The sequence below is a fragment of the Cololabis saira genome, chromosome 22 (assembly GCF_033807715.1).
Source record: "Cololabis saira isolate AMF1-May2022 chromosome 22, fColSai1.1, whole genome shotgun sequence".
Lineage (NCBI taxonomy): Eukaryota > Metazoa > Chordata > Actinopteri > Beloniformes > Belonidae > Cololabis > Cololabis saira.
The window spans coordinates 27,987,888-28,011,618 of NC_084608.1; the positions used below are offsets into that span (position 1 = coordinate 27,987,888).

The 23,731-nt window shown below is 38.9% G+C and overlaps 1 protein-coding gene across 2 annotated transcripts in view; it reads left to right on the forward strand.

Annotated features, from left to right (window-relative positions):
- Nucleotides 1–23,731, forward strand: part of LOC133423643 (cadherin-18) — a 161,468-nt gene that overhangs the window by 48,725 nt on the left and 89,012 nt on the right. For both annotated transcript variants that reach the window (XM_061713908.1, XM_061713910.1), the window contains exons 3-4: nucleotides 16,127–16,421; nucleotides 21,035–21,154. In XM_061713908.1, the coding sequence (XP_061569892.1) occupies nucleotides 16,127–16,421; nucleotides 21,035–21,154 (415 nt within the window). The remainder of the gene's footprint in view (nucleotides 1–16,126; nucleotides 16,422–21,034; nucleotides 21,155–23,731) is intronic.

The following is a 23,731-nucleotide window of genomic DNA, read 5'->3' on the forward strand; positions in this document are numbered from 1 at the left end:
ATACGAATAACACAAATATAAAATATATTGAGCGATACAGCCGTGAACAATTGATGGCCACCAAAAGTCTAATGCATTTGTAGCATCGTTGCAGCAGCTATATTTATTGTGCGGACACATAAAACCAAGAAAGGTCAATACATCAACCTCAACATTGTTTGAGGCCATTTCAAATCAACAGTCTTTGTTTGGACGGTCTCATCAATATGTGATTTGTTCACAGTGCATCTGCATTCACTTCATAAAAGAAGCTGAGCACTTTAACTGATTCAAAAGCTGCAGAGAAAATGGCATATTTGCTGTCTTTGAAGGCATGCATCATTTTCAGAGTGCCTTCCTCTGTTTTTTCTTGGAGGGAATGTTCAGTATCACCACAATTTAGACTCTTGAGATCCTTTTCTTCCCCTTAGTGTCTTGGTTGAAACGTCCTAAAGCTGATCTGCTGACAGTTTTACTTCCATCTCATTCAAATATTATATTTTAGCAGCAGTTGGAGGCAGAGCCACTATACATTAATGTCAAGAGATGCTTCCAGACCTCTAATAATCTCATTACCGTGCATCAAGAAGCCAACCATCCTGCGAGGAAGACAACAACTCATTCTGCTTCTCCCAGCAGATGTCAAAATAAAGGACAACTATTAGGGCGGATCTCGGTGATGTGCATCGGCGGCATGTATTCAGCATGCCCCTCATCACTTCCTCTTGATGTATGGTCATTAGGCGGGCGTTCCATCATCACGGTTTACTGTGACTGTTACAAATCAATCACAGAGAACGGGGCCGCTCAGGGGAGCTGATTGGGAGGGAGCGCGGCCAAAATGTGGTGATAATCAGACAATCAAGCACACCCGCATGAGACGTGATTAAGTCCTAAGAGTGTAGAGTCGAGATTTAATCAAAAACAAACCCACCCAACCCCACCCCCCTTAAAATATGAAGTCAAGCCTCTGAATCATCAAGAAAAAGAATCACTCCTCCGTCGCTTTTCTCGTCTACCAATGTGGACGCCATTGGAGTAAAAGCTTCGCCGCCCGACGCTCACCTTCAACTCTCATTTAGGAATTCATGCAAACCTTAGGAAGAAGGTTTGCGTTCAGCATCAAAAGCATTGAGATTTCGGAAAACACATGAAGGAAATGTCACAATGTTCATCTGGTGCTCTTCTGATCACAAGAAATGGCATCAAACAAGAGCACACAGTTGACACAGATTAGCCTCGCAGTCATCCCTGTAGCCCGGCTGCATCTGGGTCATAAAGTAAGACGGAACTGAGGACGTGTGCAGGTTTAACTGCTGGAAAATTAATTTGAAATCATCACAGGATAAATCAGAACAAATGTTGCCAACTTAATTACCCATTTTATGTAAATCCTGCTCGATCTCCGTCTCTCGCAGGAGAATATGAAGCTAGCGTTCATTTTTTTTTTTCCCCTGTCTTTTTCTAGACTCTTCTTAATGAGTGGACATATGAGTGTTACAGCAGCAGCCTTTCAAGCAAGTACAAAGCAAAGAGGCTAAGCGAGGCACATACATTATGTGGATCTGTAAGCTGAATTCAGCTAAGTCATTACAAAGGGCATTTACCAGTAATGCAGTCCAACAACCAGCATTCATTATGGGGATCTGTACAATGAAACAGGACAAACCCGGTGCAGATGAGAGGTAAAGGGGTATAATCCATCAAGGTTGAGCTGCATAGCAACTGATATTATATGTGGATGGCGCCCAGTAAACCATATCACCCTGAGTACTATCGAATTAGCACGGTTTTTGTCTCGTCTTCTGCCCTGTTGCCACAAAGTCGATATTTCCCATTCTTCATTTAAGATCACAGTGAGACTTCAAGTGTCTTGATGCAACCAAAAGGAGCTGTTTTGTCTGTTTAAATTGTATCCACTTCTGCACCTTTTCACCGTTTACCGCAGATGCAGGGGGATGAATTGCTCAGCAGACAAATGATCAGGAAAGGTATAACTGGCACTGTGCTGATATATAAAATAAAATAAAATTTTGCAACAATAGATCTTGTTTTGCTGGCGCATGAACAGAGACTCGTGTATCTGCTGCAGTTGGAGACTGTTTGTGCCTGTTCTCTGGTGAATGTTTGTCAGACATTGTGTTGTATTTTTCTGATTCGTTGGCGATGAGAAAGCTGCATTAGTAAGCGGCAGAAGTTATTGGTAATAGAATCAATTTTACCTGATACTGATGCTCTGATCTGGATTAAAAGAGTGGTGGAAAGTCTCAGGTTGGAAAACACTTCACTGTTAAAACAAGTCAGTGGCTGATTTACCCACAGTTAATAGTTAGAGTAACTTTTAAAATAAATTCGCATGGGATGTGGTTCTGGTTGTACTGAATTAATTCCTATGCTGTCACATAGTAATGCATAGGTATTTTGTTGCCACGGTAACAAGCCCCACATGAATGAATAAAGTCATTCTTGACAGTAATTTTCTTTAAATCACAGCTTCATGAAATGTCAATATGTTGTAGTCCACAGCGGGGCGAGTCGTGGAACATTTGAATGATGTCTCTGCGATAACTTGTTGCCTAGCAACAAACGTCCAAAGTCAAATTGACATTTTTTAAATATTTAAAGTTCAAAATCTAAAAAAATTTAAAAATGAACAAAATGAGGTTGTACGGTCCTTAAGTCCAAATCGGCCCGTGTGTTTGAACGTTTGAATGATGTCTCTACGATAAAGTATGGCAGAGCAAAAAATACCATTTCTTCCACTGGCCTTTCCACGGTAACACTTTTGAATGAGAAAAGTAATAGCCATCGAGGCACGATGGAGACGCACGCACTGATGTATCCCATGCCTGGGTGCACATTGCGGTTTGGGATCGCATTGACGGATGAAAAAAAGTGCGGACGAAGAAAAAGGATTCCTTTTATGGATACTAATTTATTGCCTGCATTTTTCAGTTGTTTCCTCGTTTTTTCTGGCGTGTTTCTTTTTTGGGGGATTTTTTTCTTCCATATTAGAGCGGAGTCAAGCTATATACCAGTTTTTGGAAACTTAAGCTTGCTAGCAAAATGCTACAAAATGCTAGCAAAATGGTTCTTTGGGCCATTTTGCACAATTGCAATATGGGCCTGCCACTACTTGGCATGCCCATAAAAGGGGAAAAACAACGGAGGTTGTTAACATTGATGAAATATTTATCTTTTAAGCAGGAAATGAAAGGAATGGAAGTGAAAAGCACAGAAACAAGGCAAGGACGTTTAGTTGTGTTGTACATTTCATACGACAAAAAGACATTAAGATTTAAAGGATTAGGGAAAAATTAATTAAATGAGCAAAAACGAAAAAATGCAGATTAAAATGTCAAAAATTGTGAGTTTTGGAGATTTTGTACTCAGTGCCAAATTTATTATGATTATCACTGCAAATCCAGGTTCATTTTCTTCAAAAGCCAGGAGGTTAAAAGGACCAAAATCCTCAAGGAGTGACCTTTTTGGATAAGCTATATCTCAAGAAATGTCCTTCGTTTGCTGCTATGCTGTCATAAGTCTGTACCAACTGTCAGATAAATATATACTGCCAATAGATGCAAAATGAGAAAGTGGCTGCCTCCCGGATCAGTATGACAGTTGCAGGGAAGCAGTCGGCTCATTCGGCCTCTGCTGAGGGCAGAGTACATACCCAGTCTGAGCTAATAGTGGCGACCTGAAGGCACTGTTCGCCAAGTTCAAACAGTCTTGTTTTCAAGAAAATCACCTGGAGTACACTCACAAAGTTGAAATGACTTTGGTTCGATTTTAGGGGAACTTGTGCTCAACATTTTTTTCAGAAGCTTTCAAGCTATTTATTCTGATGTCGCCACAAATGCATATTCCAGTCTGACTCAAAACTGTTCTAGTTCATGTCGTCCTGCTCCCTAGCCAAGGTTTATACTCATAGCCATTTAGTAATAGATGATTTCACATCAGAGTATTCTTCTAAGCTTTTATTTATCAGTGTGCCACACTGTGCTTTAAGAATTGTCATTTGTGACAGTGAATGAGTGACATCTTTATGTCAGTATGTACCTTTATTAACAACACAACAAATATCAAGCCTTTGTTTATTTTACAGAAGAGAGCAGTAAGGATCATACATAAAAAGCAGGCAAGAGAACACACCAATGGACTTTTCATTAATGCAGGATTAATTAAACTTAAAGACATTGTTGAGTTACAGACTTTATTAGTTATGTTCAAGGCAAAAGCAGAATATTGCCTGAAAATATACAACGTTTTTTTGTTTTTAGTTCAGAAGATAAGAACCATAGGAGGAAATTTGATTTTAAACATCCGTTTGCACGCACCACTTTAAAACAAATGTGTATTTCAGTATGTGGTGTAAAATTATGGAACTCCTTGGCAGCTGATTTGAAGGATTGTAGAAATATTCACCAGTTCAAAAAATTGTACAAAGACCATACAATTAGACAATATGAATTTAACAGGTAAAATATATTTTGTTGTTTCTGTTTTTATATTGTTGGTGAGTTAGTGTGTATGTTTTCTGTTTTTTGTTTTTTCATTATTCCTTTTTTTGGTATTATATAAGTATTGATTGTTGAACAGACGGACAGACCATCTTTATATGAATTGTTTTATTTTTTTTTTTGAGAAAGGGGCTTGGCATATAAGGCTTTCTTCTTCTTGCCCCTTTTCCATCATGGAATGGAACATATGTGAACTATTCCCATGATATGGAATAAATAAAAAAATGAAAAATGAAATGAAATGAAATTAACAATACAGCTCAATTATTTCGTTTTTTAGAGATACATTTTGAATGTGCTTCTTTTTCTTCCCTCAAATATCATCCCTTCTTGTTGTGGGCAACTGTCAACCGGCAGTTGACGACCGGTAGGAACAGTAAAATGTCCGGGTGTGAGTACCAATTACCATCTGAGCGCAAACAATTTAAGTCTAAGTACACAGAGCTGGAGCGGCAGGAACACATGGCCGTCATTTGGGTTGGTATATGACAGGAATTTTAAAAAGGCATTCCCTTAGGGCTTTGAGTGCTTTCACTGTGATGTTTTCGGGCTTCTGACGGCGCTGATTGCTCTTAACTCCTCAGAAATGCATTTCCCACTGCAAGCCATATGTTAGTCCTTTCACTAGTCTTTAATAAAGTCAGTCATTGTAAAGAAAGATAAACACAATCCGTTGTTTTGATGCCCTGTGGATGAAATGGATTTCTCAAAGTCTTTGTTGAGAGATGACAATTGTGCCGTCTCAGAGGTTATATATCACCGCCACCATAAAACCCGCAGCTTCTCTGATCAGCTTGTGTGAAAGATTCAGACACATTGCCATGTATTATTTACTGCAAGGCTTTTACACTGCAATGATTTTCTGTCTTCTACTGTAGAATCGTCCTGATTACACTTCTGCTGATTTAAACTAACTTTGCAGCTGTCTGCATTGTCTGCACAGAAAATCCTATGGATTTTCTTCTTTTGGAACGAATCAAAAGAAAACTGCAGAATATTACTGAAAAAAATAATTCATGGAAGGCGTTGTCTAAAATATAAATGATTCCTTCAATATTGAACAAAAACAGTGAGTAATCTATCCTTTATTTAATCTAGCTAGCTGTACATCATAAATAAATAGTTTTTCACTCTTCTTTTAACAATTCTGAATGAACTAAAAGTAATTTATAAATTCGGTTTCTGTCTTTAACTGAAAAATATGTTTTTTCTTCTCAATTTGGAGAAAAAAAACAAACATCTAAAGACCATAGCATGAGAGCTATTCCGTTATATGTTTCTCCTATGTTGTATTTTCAATGAATTTGTGTTTGTTTTGCATCATTAGTTCAGTCTGTCTTATTGTTTCAGTCTATTTGAGTTGCAGCTATATGTAGCTATATGCTTTTATTTTGAAAGGTGGTGGGCAATTAGGGCACAGCTGATGTTACTTAATTGATCAGAGCACAGTGGGAAGTCGGTGGGAATCAGGGACGGATTATGGTTTTAAACAGCTTCAGTATCAGCCTTAGGACAGAATCAGAGCCAACATTTTAACATCTTGCTGTATTGTTTCGGAAGAGGTTTATTAAATGCCACAAAACGTCATTGCCTGTCTGGACAATCGCCACATTCCGTCCTGTGGTTCTTATCCCATCTGCGTTAGAAACACTTCCCTGGTGCCTCTCAGTGGCCGTTTGAATTAGTTTGTTGGAGACAAATAGCCGCTACACATAGTTTTCACAAACTTCTCTAACTATAACTTCAGTCTTACAGACTCGTTTTCAGACAAGTCTGGGTCATGATTGCTGTGGAGTTCCCCTGAAAGGACCAGTACAGGACTGTCTCAGAAAATTAGAATATTGTGATAAAGTTCTTTATTTTCTGTAATGCAATTAAAAAAACAAAAATGTCATACATTCTGGATTCATTACAAGTCAACTGAAATATTGCAAACCTTTTATTATTTTAATATTGCTGATTATGGCTTACAGTTTAAGATTAAGATTCCCAGAATATTCAAATTTTTTGAGATAGGATATTTGAGTTTTCTTAAGCTGTAAGCCATGATCAGCAATATTAAAATAATAAAAGGCTTGCAATATTTCACTTGATTTGTAATGAATCCAGAATGTATGACATTTTTGCATTACAGAAAATAAAGGACTTTATCACAATATTCTAATTTTCTGAGACAGTCCTGTATGAGTCAGATGAAGGCAGGCTCCACCAGCCCCCTGTATGAAAACAGCTCTTGAATGAAGTGTACTCTCTTTTTACCATGTTCACACTGCCAGGCCAAATCAGATTTATGTATTTATTTTCAGCAAATCCAGATTATATAGATGGATTTTCAGACGTCTAAACAGCCAAAAACATCACCAAATGCAATATTGTCCCAAATCATATTCAAAGCCCTGAAGGATGTGGTTTCAAATGTGATTTTTGCAGATGGATTTCAGTCTAAATGGTCTGTCCACTCAAATCGGATTTCAAACAATCTTTCACATCATTTACGATCCAACACAAACGATGACATCTACTGCCGTGACAGAAGTGAAGGGTAAAACCTCCATGAGCTGGCCTTCGCCGTGATTAGTTAATAGCGAACCCACCGGAACCAGACACCCTGCTGGACTGTCGTAGCATCAGTCCCTCGATGATTCCTGTAAGCCAAGATATGGACCTGCGGTAACTTGTAATAACCACAGAGGACGTCTGAGATTTGAAACCCGTCCCAGTACGCCATGTGTGTTATTTGTAAAGTAAAAGTTCCACTGTCATCACTGTCAGTGATGTGCGGACCAGAATCTTAAAAAATAAAAATCCTCTCATTGCCTTTTTCTTTCCCGGTGTAATTGTGGCAGTTGCGATCCATCGTGAAATATTATACCACAACGTCAGCCTATATCCACCTCAGATAGTGTAAAGATCTGATATTTTTAGATAATAATTGCTTAAGTCTAGAGGCGTACCTAATTGTTTAATTCGTATTTTAGCCTATTGGTATACAAACCAAAAAATGCAAGTAAAGTGGGGGAGCACTTTATCTATCCCTTTCAGGGTGTCTAATGGTGTCAGACAGGGGGGGATTTTATCACCTGCCCTTTTTAATTTATATATGGACGGCCTGTCAAAGCAGCTGAGTGGCTGCAGCACAGGTTGTATGATTGGAGATAAGTTGATAAATCATTTTATGTACGCTGATGACCTCACCATACTTTCCCCCTGTAGTAGTGGGCTCCAACAGCTGCTCAATATATGCTCCAACTACGGCATAGATTTTAATATTACTTTTAATGCTAAGAAGAGCATGGTCTTAATCTGTAGAACAAAGGGTGATCTGGAACTCACGTTTCCTTCTTTTTACCTGTCTGGTCAGCCTATGTGTGTCTCTAAAAATACAAAATATCTTGGGCATATTATTACTGATACCCTAGAGGACGACGAAGATATGTCAAGACAGAGGAGACTGCTTTACGTTCAAGCAAATATGCTTGTTCGTAAATTCCACCATTGCACTCCGGATGTCAAGGTGAATCTGTTTAGAAGCTACTGCACCCCTCTATACACAGCCCCACTGTGGGTGAAGTTCAAGAAAGAAAGCCTACGTAAACTGCAAGTAGCGTACAATGACTGTCTTCGCATACTGCTAAACAAGCCGAGGAGCACCAGAGCCAGCCAGCTCTTTGTGACTCTGGGTCTCACCACCTTCATGGCTCTGTTAAGGAACCTCACATACAAGTTCATGTGCAGACTGGACCGCTCATTGAACTGCCTAATCAATCAAATGACAGACCCTGGGCTGAGTGCAATAAGGTTCACATCCTCCATCAGAGGACACTGGCTGGAGTGCCTCTCATGAGACTGTGTTTCTTTGTTTTTTTTTTGTTTTTTTGTTTTTTTTTGCCTTTTTCTCTTACCTTTTATACATGTTTTTATATTTGATGTAGTGTATGTTGTTGTCTTTATACCCTGTGGGACATTTGAGCCTGTAATAAAGTTTATATATATATATATATAATAAACTTTGAGCTTCACACAGACACGAGTTAAATAAGTGTACTTTCTCGGTTCTTTTGTTCTTGGGAATTGAGAAACGGCCACGAGGTCCAGATCAGCAGAACAACGACATGGAGACTTGTTTGGCTGCATCACGCAGTGAAACCTTTTTTATCTTTCATCAGGCTCAAGGCCTCTCTGACAGCACAAAACCTTTAGGACTTTAACGAAAGCTCCGGTTACGTTTAAGTTTACTGTTACCATGGCAACTTTTTGATTTTGTCACTTCTCAAAATGTCACGTGTCATCACTGAAATATAACTCTTGACTGTCGGATCAGATGCTTTTAAATCAATGTTCAAATGTAATGTTTAATACAAGGTAATGTTTTCAAAAAATGCGAGGCCTCGATGTCACCTCCAGGATCAACGTCTGTAAATTACAGTAAAACACAGACTTTGCTTATCCAGTGCAAATGCACCGAAGTAGATAGAGATGTCGGTGTGTAATCTGAGAATCACTGCAGGTCCAGAACTAGTTTTAGTCCAGTGTGAATGAACTGTGGTGGGTCTCGAGTGCCCAAGTAGAGCGCAGACAGACCAACTCAGAGACGGTTTAACTTCTCAAGTTTATTTTTTCTCCACCCAGGAACCGACGATACAGCAGCATTTTCAGTCACATCAGCTTTTCCCCCTAAATCCAAACCCTGTCACTTATATACACAAGTCTCTCAAACAACTAAACCATTCTATACAACATGGGTCCAAAACTAGTCAACTGTGTATGGTCCAATTAATTTACAACTTCATATGCGTATTAACTAACTAAAGAGTAAAAAATATTCTTAAAATGTCTCAAAAGAAAAATCAAACTGAGAAACACAAATACCTACTGAAAAAGAAGATCCCTCAAATTAGAAACTGTGAAGCTAAAATGTAATGTGAGGGATGAAGTGACAAGTGATGAGAACAACAGATCACCCACTTGGTCACAGTGAATAGTACGTTTGAATCTAATCGATCCAACCTTTTTGTTTTCTCTGTTTTGTCTGATAAATGCTGTGACTCCATCAAGAACATCATATTTAGATTACTAAAACTCTGATTTGGGCAGTGTGAGCACATGCAGCGGAAATCAAATGAAGAATTCCAGTATAAATGACTTATTTAAAGGAATTAAAGAGACCCTATGTTAGCTTTTTAAATGTTTCCTACCATCAAGAAGTAGACTACCTTTATTTACTAACAAATGACTGATAGCAGAAACATATGTCATTGAGAAATGCAATGAAGCTATTAAAGTGAGTTGTAAGTTCTAGAAAAGACGAATTAGTTCATAATTATAGATTAAGCTGTCTCATCCTGTTTAAACCACATTTGTACATATTTTTTAAAATCTTTAACTACAGTGCTATTAAACAAAGAAAATAAGAAAGCAGAAAGGGTTTGATGATACTTTATTACATGAACCTTGTTGGGATTGTGAGCTTCTGTTTTGAATCACATTGACGGGACTGGGAGAACTCCATCACAGCCTGCTGAGGAAAGGTCCTGTCAGAAACTTTGGAGAGTTATGCTTCTATTATGTTAAGAAAACAAAAGTAACTCATTTATTATTTATGAATGAACCATACTTACGCTACTCTTACTCAAACAAAATTATTCAAGCATACCTTTTTGAAGTTCTACTTTGTAGGTCGTTTCAGGGCACATTTCTAACATGAGAGGGAGAATTTACAACTAAATATTACGAAGCTCTTGGTGGTATTTATAGGAATTTTAACTATACACATGCTTATGATCAGTGGTATCTCAAAAGGTCAGAATCACATTAATGATTTAAAATTGAAATGTACTGTGTGGCTCACATGCTGCTAAATGCTGCACACGTCTGTGATGACATGTCACTGTGGGCCATCACAGATTGTTTTGGAGGCTCAAGCACGATGGTGAAGACCGACTCCTGTCAAGCAGGAAACTCGGCCCGCTTTTAAACATTCGGCAGTGATAATGTTTCACTTTCAGCCTGAAACTTCTGCACTTTCAGCCTGTGATGTTTGCGTATCACAACCTGTTGGCACTTTTATCACCCATATATCTTAGAAGCCGATAGTCACCAGATGCATCATTGCTTCACTTTTTGCACTGCATGATTTATTGGCTCTTGCAAAGGAAGTCAATGGCTAAATTAGCTCTTTGACCGGAGGCAAAATTACATTTATGAGGTGGAGAGGAGGGTTAAGGTTCCGCTGGACAGAAGTTGATATATATGCTCAAAGATGATGTAGGAGTGGACTGCTGTGAAGTAATAACTACAATTTTCTGCATTTAAATCATGAATTTATTGATAAGAATTGATTATTTAAGAGTATCCAGCAGTAAAATACAGTATTTCTAACTGTATTTCTCTTACACATAATTTAAAGAAAGGAGTCATGAACCAAACTATATCCACAAGTTATTACGCTCCACATATAATGCCACTCATCAGCAAATCGGTTATCTAGTTTTTCTGTTTTACACTATTTAGATTGTGTTTCATATAAATGAGATCCAGTAATTACTGAACTACTCGATTCCTCAGGTTTATTGAATGCTTACAGACTTGATATTTTCAAAGGAACGGACGGACATTCCTGCTAACTTTCTGATTGGATGGGAAATGCATTTCATAGATCAGGTTTTGATTCAATGAGTAATAAATATGTCCATCATCTGCTGTCCGTTTATGTAAATGCTTGGACATTTTAAACTACTATTGGGGAATTCCTTCTTGTTTTAATGTACGCTGGTATTGCTGTAATCATACTAATTAAATTAACTTTTTTACAGCAAATTTGTCTGAATGTACTTATTATATTGGATTTATGGTGGCCAAAAAAAAGAATCGATATATGGTTCACATCGACAGTCAGAGTAGTTTTCAACCACACCTTCAAACTCATTTCATTCACTGGAGGTTCAGCTAACTTTTGCCGAGGTAACTAGCCTAGTGTGTTGGACTTTCTTCCAACGCTGATCGTTTAATAGGTGTGATCCTGTGATATATTCATGCAGAAAAGCAGGCACTTCTTACTGTTCACATGTTTTTTTTGCTATTACTGAATTGTTGGATCTAACAGCAGATGTGTCTTATATAGATTTACCAGAACAATGTTAATATTGTCATTAATTGTATGAGAAATCCCAGAAAAAAACACACACAAACATGCAATGAGGCTTTCTCAATACTGGCTATAGACTAATACTCTTGGTGCATGGGATAGTAGCCTATGATGATGAATGCCCTCTATATTTAGCTTACTGTGAGAGAAGAGCAGTGTCCCACTTCTGATAAGGCTTTGATACTTCCCAACACAGAGTTGTAGCTGTGAGGTGAGTTATTAACATTGCGCTCATTTGAAAAACACTATCACATAAGCTACAAAAATAAGGCATGATAATGTTTATGACTCATAAATTCAATTTATATCTGAACCTTGATGAATCCCACTTTGCCGTGTTATAGCCAGCAGACCTAATATCAGGTGCTTGTTATGTTCCATCAGTTTTAAGTGCTTTTGCCCGTACAGATGCAACGGCATGGCACGCTTCGTAGTAATTCAGCTGTAATGTTTCTTTGAGAGCCTCATTGCCTCAGCACGCATTCCCCTTGATGGGTTGTGGTGATACAAATTTAGACTATGCACTTCTCGGTGCTGAGTATTCTACTTCTTTGTAGCCAAATGCTTTTGATTATGTCCATGCATCCCCCTGATCTTAAAGGAATACTCAAGCATTTTGAGTTTCTTTGTCATCAACTCCAGAGTTTGATCAAATGGTCTATACACCACCAGCTCATCTTAGCATAGTTACTTAAAGTGATTACTACACTGAGCCTAATAGACTAAGTAAAGATTCAAATAAATCAAATATGTTCTTATGTACATGTTGTGACATGTACATTTTCCTTGTGTAGAAATAGCTGCAGCTGCATCACTGGATGCTCAGAGGAGAGAACATATACCCTCATATCAAACCAATTCCCCAAATGCTCTTTTAAAAGTAGCCTACACCAGTTTGGGAGAAGTCTGTCCCTTTCAAGGCCAAATGTCACGTAAAAAGTAAAAAGTCTGTGTCATCTTCGGCTTGGAAAGCTCTGCCTCTTCTACCCCCAGTGCAAATGTTACACCTGTAGACTCATCTCTGGCTCAGTAAATGAGTCAGCTACGGCTGTAACGCTGATTTATTACTTCAAAATTGAAGCCATTTAACGTAGATACAAAATGTCGAAGCATAACATTTTGAATCATTGTTTTTATTTTGTTATTTTCTTTCACTCTACATCTTGGATATTGGTAAAAACTTTCAGTACTCACATAGACGTGGCTATCATGTTATCTATGCTTTTTGTCTGAATGTAAACTATTGTAGGAGAAAGAGAAACTCATTATCTCCAAACTCAGTATGATTTATTTATTCAATGCAAAAATGTGTATCTGAAGTTCTCCAGCGACTTGAATAAATCTTGTTTGAAACGAGACTGTGGTGTGCTTTGGAATTCAAAGTTGTTTTCATGGCTCATAGCTGGAGCATCTACAAATATGAAATAGAAAAATGCCACCAGTATGCAGCTAAGAATTCACAAACTTCAAAAATGGACTTTTCTGTAATACTCAACTGTGACATTTCCCCTGGGAAAGAAGAGAAAAAAAGCCCCAAAAATGTGTTTCCTAAAATGTTTTATTCATGTGTAGAAATGAAATTGTTTAAAATGATGAAGTTGGGCGCATTGTGAAATGTATTTATACATATTCAAACTGTAACCCAGCTGAGTTATTGGCATGAAAGTCTTAATCCTCTTGGTATCAATTATGACTGAACCAATGGGTTGGTTCCCACTTAGTTCTCTGAGTTCCGATCAGAAAAAAGGCAAGGCTCTTCCATCTTTAACCATCTTGTAAGGATTTCCTCCAAACCTTTAATCTCCAAAGATGCATTTCTTCAGGGACGCTTGAGTATAGTTAAGCCTGCAAGAGGAATATTGAATAATGTGATGTCTGAGTTAGATATTGGCGTTTTCTGAGAGTGGAGTCGAGCCGAAAGACCACCGTTGGAGAGAAGTGCAGTCCAAAGCTTTGGACTTGTATCACTTTATCCAAATATGCCTGCCTTTGAGATTCCTTCTTAAAAATGACATGCTTAAATTAAAATGACTATATCTCAGCAACTGCATGTCTGCACTTGTCTCTGTGCATTAATGTTGTTATGTAATGTTGCTATAACCTGAATTCTCAAATGCTGGAATCAATGCAGCTGGGGGCTCATCTCGGTTTTCAGTAGAAAACTCCATCCTCTTGTTCAACATGTTTATTTAAAGGGGACCTATTATGGTATCTAATACCTATTTTAAACAGACCTTGAATGTCTTAAAAACAAGCTTTTGATTGTTTTTGCTAAATAAATGAGACATTCAGCCTCTGAGCCATGTCTTAATCTTCCTATTCTCTAACCTCATTATCTATGCGGGATTCTGAGTGGGCGGGGCTATGATAATGAGGCTCTGTGCTGATTGGCTGCCTGAATGACGCGATACACCACTACGGAAAAATGGCGGAAGCTCCAGCCGGTGGAGTTAGTTGTGGACGTGGTTTCACGCATCGGAGGCCAACCGATGTAAATCGCGCCCCTTGTTATGTAACGATGGGAGCAGAATCTGAACGGCTCGTAGATCCACATCACACTGGATCTTCCGGGCGGCTGTACAGACACTGCAGAATTTGGTTACTTTCCTCCTTCTCTGAGTTGGCAGGCTGAGGGGAGACCACTTTATATATGTTAAAGCAAGAGAAAACATGTTTTTCATAATAGGTCCCCTTTAAGTGCAATTGTCCTTTATTGTCTTAAAGCCACTCTATGCATCTGTATATCTTCTGACCACATGGGGGCAGTATATAAAAAGAAGGCCATACATCAGCCTCTGTGTCCAGTCATCATCATTCACTTTCTTGTGAAATGGGTTTGGCACCCTTCTTGTTAAGGCTTTTCCACCAGTAGCGAAAGTACCCATCCAGTCACTCTGGAACAGGCAGATTTTCTATTTTCCTGTTACAGAAAATAGCTTTAAGGATATAGATCTGACTATTATAAACCAACAAATAATCTCTTTATTAAATATAATACTCTAAAAGTCCATGATATAGCCGAGCAGAAACCCGCTATGACCTGAGGGGGAAACTTATGTTTGAGATGACTACAGCAAGAACTAATATTATATTATATTATATATATATATTATATTATATATATATTATATTAGAAACAATATTAAAAAGAGATGTACATCAATTAAGGCTAGAGAAATTTGGAATAGTTGTGACAACAACCTAAAAATGTGCAGTTCTATCTTCAAGTTTAAGGAAATGTTTAAAGAAAATACTGTAAATAAATATAAAACACTATAATTATAAAGTATATTATCAAAAACATTCTAGAATGTGAAACGTAATTTTATATTTTGTCTTACTTATGTCTTCTTTATGTATTGTTTGTTTCCACGGAGTAAAGTTAATGTCTCAGATTTAAGCTGATCATAAGATAAAAAGGGTAGGCACTATAATCTACGGCTTCAGCCTACAGCTTTTCGGCAAAAGAAATGTTTATTTTACCTTTTCATCTTGTTTTGTAAAAAAGTGTGTACAAGCTGAAATAAAAGATGAATTCATTCATTCATTCATTCATTCATTCATTCATTCATTCATTCATTCATTCATTCATTCATTCATTCATTCATTCAAGTGTCCAAAAGCCACTATTCAAATAACCAAGATGGCTTCCTATGTGGTTGTTGCTGTCCCGGTTGTCCCGCTCTGCTCTTGTTACTCGACTCGTTACTCAGATTGGTCGTATTGCTACACAACGGCCTCCTAGGGGCAGGGAGTGCCTGTTATTCTGGAAATCAGATTCAAATGAAGGGGAACCAATCAAATAATTAGTATGGTTGGCCAGGCTGCACATAAAACACAACTAAGTGAAGTGTAACTCCAGTAGTACAGAGTGGTTTCAGAAGATGTGCTGGACTGTCAACACCCTCGTTTGTTAACACTAAGATCTATCTATCTAGATCTATTTGCCACTTTCCGGTCAGAAGTGGCATTGCTCTATGGAGTGGCTTTAAAGTTGATTGGTTGGTGCGATGCATGTGTCTATCATGCTCTTCATTACAAAAACCGGCTTGAGTGATCTGTGTTCTTACGAAGAGGATACAAATGCAGCCCAGCCTCATACCCCCATATGGACCTGAGATGGATCTCTTTGGTTGATTAATTCAGTAATCAAAAGGGAGAAATGACCACCACACTTCCCATCCCCATGGCTCATGTGGCTCAATCTTCGGTGTGTTTATTAATGCAAGATGTGAGGAATTTAATGATTGTCTCGGTCTTATGATTACATTAGATTGATTTTTAAGATGACATTACAGCGTTATTACTGAGATACTAAATCGATGTGCCTCTTTATATCTTTCACACGTAGCTATTCTTTACAGCAGTGCACTGTGTTTATTGTAGATTTGAAACCTTGAAACAAATCAGCCATGAGAAGAGGTGTCGGCAGCCTTCTGTTCTCTGTTTTCTTACACCCTCTGTCTGGTTTCTCCTGCAGCTTCACTCAAACTCGGATAAAGGCGATGGATCTGTCAGGTATATTCTGAGCGGAGAAGGAGCTGGGACTATATTCATCATCGACGAAGTGACAGGAGATATTCACGCTACTAAGAGCCTGGATCGGGAACGGAAAACACATTATGTCCTGCATGCACAAGCCTTGGACCGCTACACAGAGGAGGCCCTGGAACCAAAGTCGGAATTCATCATCAAAGTGCAAGACATCAATGACAACGCGCCTAAATTTCCAGATGGACCCTTTGTAGCTCTGGTGCCCGAGATGTCTGACGTGGGTGAGTAGCGCTTTAACGGTGCCTTCAAGTGGTTGTCAGCAGGGGTAGGACTTTTCTTGAATAATTTGAAACTCGGGTGCTGTATTTCTTGCTTTCTTAGATATTAGTCGTGCCTATAATCCCATTTTTGCCTGAGGTAAACAGAAGAAATATCAATGCGGAGACCTTTGACTTTCCGCTCAGCGTGTGATCTGAAAAGACTCATAGCTAAATGCCGCAGCGAAAGAGATAGTATTAGTATGAAGAAGTGCAATCAAACATTTATTACCCTGTGCTGAATTCTGGCTTGACCTCTGAAATAATGTCCTGCTGTATGTTTGATCTTCTTAAGCCAGCCAAGTCCTCTTTTTCCAGTTTTTTTTTTCCTCTGGTTGCTGTGATGGTTTCCTTCCCAGATGGGCTGGACTTCATAAAGCACTCAATAGTGTCTCGAAAGCAATTCCCGCCATCTGGACTGTGGAGTCCTTTACATCACAAAGGAGCGTAAAGCCTCCACCCACCTCCGCTGAGACAGCTACTCCTGGCGTGCCCGACATCACGTGACAAACATCTATGTTTTATTTCTTTGTTCTCTCGTTCTGTTTTTAGCTCAGATGAACAAAGGCCGCACTTTTCCCGAGTCCAGCGGATCCTGCCTCACGGCGCAGTAGCTTAAAAGGATGTGTAGGTTGTCCTAACAGCGACCCGACTGCCGTCAGAGTGATTTTCCTTCAAGATATATTATCGGATAGCAGTCCTGTGGCAGTGACAGTTTGTTGCAAACCTCTCGTCTATTTCTGTCTGTACAAAATCACCACCTGAGAAGGAGAAGACATATTTTGGGCTTAAAACAAACAGCTTGAACAAACCTCTGAAGAGATGGGGAAGGATTAAATATGCAGTCCTCGTTAGACTTGAAAAGACTTTCTTTAAAGGAAAAAAAGAAACAGTTAATATCTCCCAGGTTGCATTTGTGCATATTAATGAAAAGACAGGACTGGCACCGACACACACACACACACGCACGCACGCACGCACGCACGCACGCACGCACGCACGCACGCACGCACGCACGCACGCGCACACACACACATACACACACACTTTACCTCATTAGTGCACTTGTTTTGAACTCAACTATGTCGCTTGTACGTTGCATAATTGCCACATAATGAATTCTACACCTTGAGGTTCAACTTCAGTGAGATCAATGTTTGGCTTCTCGGGAAGGAAACGATTTTTTGATATCATTGAACAACAGCAGATGATGTTGATTATTTGATCTTCAAATCTTAGTGAATGTAATGCAAATATTCTTGCAGGACCAATGTCTTTATTGTCGTTTTCCATTTTGGCCTAACGAGACTAGTTAAGTTAAAGTTTTGCTGCAAACTTTATTACAGGTTGCTCAACGAGAATCAATCAACATTGACCAAGAGAAGAGATCAAGAACTGTGAAGGGGAAAATGATTATCCGTTTTTTTTTTGTTTTTTTTTGCCCACCTCCTCTTTTGCTCATGTCCATTAAAGTATTTCCTCTCGGGTTGGGCGTCCGCAGCGTCAAATCGGCCGTAACAATCAACTGTCCTCACACTTGAGAGCGTTAATCCCTTCAACATTTGTCAATACTGAGGCTCCTGAGTATAAGAAGGGGGCTGTGTGGCGGCTAATTGGTTGTGCTGTTCTTTTTCCTGTCTTAATTGATTAGCTGGGCACAAGCCAGGTCGTCCAGCTGCCCCGTCCTTCCTGCTCGCTGGTACAATCATGGGTTTTGATTCGGCGTGGAAGGGACGTTACCTTTCCCAAATGAGCTACCTTTAAATGTGAAAATGTGAAAACTTGCAAGAGTTTTTTCGAACATTTACCTTCTCAGAAAATAAAAAAAAAAGAAAGAAATAATTGAAACCCAGATGCATTTGTGGGAGCTTGTTTAGGTTAGTAGTAATTAAATGCATGTTTTGGAAGTACTGTTGAAAAGAACTACACAAAATAATATCTGTCTGTTATACACACACAAGGAAAACATCAAGGCTTGAGTGGAAAAAAAAAAGTACATTTTTATTTTACCTTCCGGCACCCATCATAAAAAAGGTTGTCTTTCAAGTTCCTGCTTCCACATTTCATTCAGACATTTGGTTTTGATTTCATGATGGCAGACCTTTCCAATAAAACAGCTCCTTCCTAATGACATGTTTTATCTCGGCCAGATGAGATTTTACTTTCACTGATGAAGTCTTGCTGATACTTGACTCCTATGCAGAGTTTTGTTTGATTTTTTTCTTGTTCAAATCAGATGAAAATTGACGGAAATGGCTTTGACTCATGCAAAGAAAAGAAGAAAACCTGTTATCTGTTTCACAGACCAACCTTTAACTTTTAAAAGTGAATTCTTTTTTGTGGCACTAGATCCCCTGAGATCAGGAGAGACGGATGGATTGAAAGTTAAAGTAGGTGACAAATGAAACTGTAAAAATCCTCTGAAAGAATGATCACTTTGTTGCTAAATCAGGTGCATATTTGAATTTGCATCTAATCCAGAGTGGTTTTCTAGAAAAGGGTCATTTTTGAGTAGACCTTAATCTCAGACTGAACCCACGTCAAGATACAGTCGCGGTCTCCAGATTAAATGGTAAATAGTAAACATCCTGGACATTTAACCTGATCTTGATCACATGATCACAGGCCATGTAAGGGCTCATTACCTTGTCCCAAGTCAATCAACCCTGAATAAGTAGCCCCTAATTATAATTAACAATCATCGATTTGTTGCTGGTTTTTCAAACCAGGCTGTAAATATGTCTGCTATTTCTGCTGCCATGATTTTGACATGAGGCTCAGTGGAGGCTGACTCACTTCTGAGTCCTCCCCTAGTGGCCAACGGTGGAATTGCAGCTTCTTTCTTCTCCATGGGACTCATCCTGGGAGGAACGTTGCCCTTTTGGTTCAAACATGGCTGGAGCCAGTAAAGGACGGCTCCAAGGAGGATGAGATTAATGACTTTAAGAGATTCAAGGTTGTTTAATGAGTTTTGACATCATAAGTAATGTGGTAAACACAGAATAATGTAATTATCTTTGAAGATTCCCAGCAGTGTTGGTTTCCTTGTAAATTGTATTATTATTTTACAATAATATTGGGGGAATGTAGACACACAGATGCTTAAGTTTAATGAGAACATTCAGACCTTTTAATGTCGTCACTTCAATAGCTTTTAGAACAGTGTGTTAAACACATCTAGTTCTTAAATGCTTGAACTGAAAGTGTATTGCAAACAAAGCCAAGCACTGATCAGTTTTTCCAGAGAGTATGAGCACATTAACACTCAATAAATATATGCAACATGAGTATGATACTCCAGTTTCAACCACACACAAACACAAACCAAAGTTGCTATTCCTGCTAAGATTCATAATTGATTAGGCTATAGAGGGAAATATTAATCACACAAGGTCAAACTGTTTCCTCATGTGTCATTAGCATCAGTTAAATCATATACAGTACTAGTAGTATCTGCTGTAGAATCGAACAAAGTCCAAATAATTCCTGTAGAGCTTGTCAGTGCAAGGCTGACAGTATCTCAGAGTGCTCAAGCCTGCTGTGAGGAACACGCTTCATTATAGCTGACATCACACTCGGCTCCACCTCGTCTCCAAGGAAAGAGAAATCATATCTGGGAAGATTCAGTGGAGTTTTCCCAAAGTGTTTAATTTCCAAAAGACTACAACAAAGCTAACGCCCAAAAGACGCCCATATCTACATTCATACAACAATGCTCTTATGTACACCAGCATATTTAATAATCCCGTCCTGCAATTATGATGCACTCATCATGCAATTATTATGGGTCAACGAAGCCTGTAATACCATTTGAGCAACACTTGAAGTGTTAAATTGAACATCAGCTTTTACAATGAATTGCTGAACAAGAGTGAGCATCAGTTTAAGTTTTCAAATCATCTGTATTTGTTTTTGTCATCTTAAGCAGTTTCAAACAAAGTCCAGTTACTGTAATACATCCCGTCTCAGGATAGAAGCTGTCCTTGCATGTAGCACAACTCCAGCTTTTATGCATCAGCTGGGTTTTTGTTTCCACTCGTGTGACTTATATTGTGCTTATATAATGTAACCAGGTAACGTAGCATGCACACACATATTTGTTTTTCAGGGGAATTTGTCCTACTTGTGACCTGAGATGGGGAATAAGGTTTGAACCCAAATGCAGATGCAATCTAAGAACAGAAATTCAGGTTTACATAAGAAGCTGAATAATAAAACTAAGATCAATACTTTCTTTCAGAACCTATTAACCATAGCATGAGAAATTGATTATGTGTATCAACACGCTTGCTTATTAACTTAGCATTTTTTTTAAATAAAGTAACTCTTCTCACAGCTCCAAACATTTGTCCAGCATTTCAGTTTTCCCTCCATGTCCATCCCTGGATCTCACATTGAGATTCTGTGCACAGCATTCCTCCTTGCATCTAAGTGTACCAGGCATGGTTGCTAGGAGATATCCGACGTAAAGACACTGCACAATTGTACATCAGTGTGCTTGCCGTAAATTTGAATGCCTCTTACAGAGAAAGCAGCTATCAAGGAAATCATTCTTGCTGTGTTCATTTGTTTTTCAGGCACCTCTGTGTTGCAAGTCACAGCCAATGATGCCGACGACCCCACCTATGGGAACAGCGCCAAAATAGTCTACAGTATCCTACAAGGACAGCCATATTTCTCTGTCGACCCCAAAACAGGTGTGGTATCGCTGCATGCTTGACAAAGAATGTTTCCGAATCAGCACCCATTTACTCGCAAGTATCATAACCTGAACCATAAACTGGAGTGATGACTCGTTGATCTCCTGAAATGATGGATGCGTCATGCTTCAGAAGTCTTCTTGCAGTGAACATACTGTTTTTATTGCAGCATATCTGACAACATAAAAGCCAAAAACAACCGCACTCATGCACCTGCTACATTATCAGATCCCTTTGTGGACCATACGTAAATCCTCTGGGCTTTAAAAGGAGACATTCATAGAGATGTCCTCACAAAGTCATTGTTTCCTGCCTTTAGAAAGCAGGTAGTGCTCCGTATTTCAAGGTCCATCTTTTGTTTGAAAGGCCTCTTCTAGACTCTATTAAATGTTTATAAGCTTAGGTACCAGAGTTATAACTTTTACATAACCCTTTTACATAACCTGTCTTTATCGCACAAAGTTGTGTTTCCTGTAGGTGCTGATGTGTCATCGGTCTAGGATGCTTGGCTCCTCTTCTGCTGCTGCTGCTGCTGCTGTCGGTTAACATCAACACAAAACTCTCTTTTAAGAATGCGTTCATTGCCATCTGCAGCAACCATTTATCCATGCGAGGTTGTGCTAGCCGTGCAAAACATAAAGTCTGTGCTGAAATAAGCAAATACATTCCTGAACATTTGAATTAACATCAAGGGGTAGAGGCAGGTGGGAATTGATGGGAGTCTTCCACTGCGGTGGGGCAAGGCTGAAACAATGCTGATTTTCTTGTACAATAACTAAGCCCTCTCATGAAGTATTGCAAATAATCTGAAAGAGATCAGTATTTTGACTGTGAAGAATGTTTAGTGTCCAGTGATCTCCTTTTTATTATCTCATGAGCAGTGCGTTCTTGGACTGATCAGATGGCCTTCTTTGCCGGCGCTGACTCGGCATCCTGTCTGCATTGTAATTGGGCGTGGGGCGTGCAGAGGATAGGGATGTGATCTAAGGCCCAGCCGGCTGCAATCTCCACACAGAGCTTTTTCCACCCACACATATTAATTCATACAAGTGTGCTGTTGTTTTTTCGCCACCGGCAAACCACCCACTTCTATAAAATTAGGACAAAGACCCCCAGTGGTCAATGGAAAACATGCACAGAGAGGGAGTTGGACTTGCATGTTGTCTTCCGTATGCCAAACCTAGCTTTTAAAGCAGTTTTGCTGGCTTGCTGCCACATTGGAGCACCCCGCCGGGGAGATGAGGCTGCTCCAGCAGCTGTCTCGTGGTGCATTAGCTTGTTTACACCCCCTCGTATACACATGTACCTGGATCCCATTAAGCTTCAACTGCAGAGACGCCGTCATGGGAAAGTAGCAGAAGGATTAAGAGAACAGAAACACGCACGCACTTGCAGGAGTAAATCTATTTTGACCCCGGTTTGCCAGCCTGCTACACTAGTAGCAGATTACCTCCGCTGGTCTTGAACAGAGAGGATCATTTAAGGACAGAAGGTGATAATGGCTTTTGACAGGCACATATGGTGAAGCAATACGTGAAAAGGACGGTCCAGGACTTGACCCAAATCCTCAGCAGGAGACGAGGCGTACAGTTTTACCCGTGTCTTCTTCCTGGATTAGCCGGTTTGATAACATCATCTCTGCTGGGAAATTGTATCAAAAGGTAGACTGACCAGCTTCGGAGAGCAATATGCTTTCTAGTGGTGACATAAGACACTGTCTTAGAAAAAGCAAATATGAATGTTATTTCTAGCTAAAGACACTAAAATATCTACGCATTCTTAGAGATTTCAACTGCTAAAAACAAAAGGAAGAAAAAAAAATCTTGATATGCAGAAGCTGCTCCTGCATAGAAAGAGTCCATGTCTTTCACATATTTTAAATATGACATGGTTATTTAAATCCTTGATACATTAAAGAGTAAAAAAGTAACTAAACCATAAAACATGAAGTGATACATTTATGGTAAAAATATTTGATCGTAAGAAAGGGCACATATTTAACTTTTCCTGATTTCCAAAAGGTTAAATATTCTCTGGAACTGACTAAATTAATATAGTAGTCCAGCTATCATTGTAAGAGGTTCATGATTGATTAAAAAAATTAAAGTTTTGAAAGAACTTTCCACGATTATAAAAGAAACAACAAAAAAACACAGCACTTTCCTGCTTACGCAAGCACTAATTGCATATGCAGGTTAGTCCTCCATTTATCCCCATGAGGGCTCAGCCTGCCTGCCTTGGATGTGATGCAGTTAAAAAAGAAACATCTTCCGCTTGTCTATGATTGATTGGTTTAGGAGGCTGAAAAGGGAGCTCACTGGAGCACAGAGAAATAAAGTAGTTTTGAAGAACTTTTGAATTGCAGTCAAATAAAAAAAGGATTATTGTGGTGTGTGATCAATAAAAAAAGGGATCAAATTTGCATAATTGTGGGACCTTTACAGTTTGAAACATTTTTTGATTATTTCGACATGAAATTACTGTAAAATGAGTATAAGTTAAATGTAAATTAATAATAAACATGTTTTATAATTATTTTAAAAGAAAAATTTGATATGACATTTGATTTTCAAT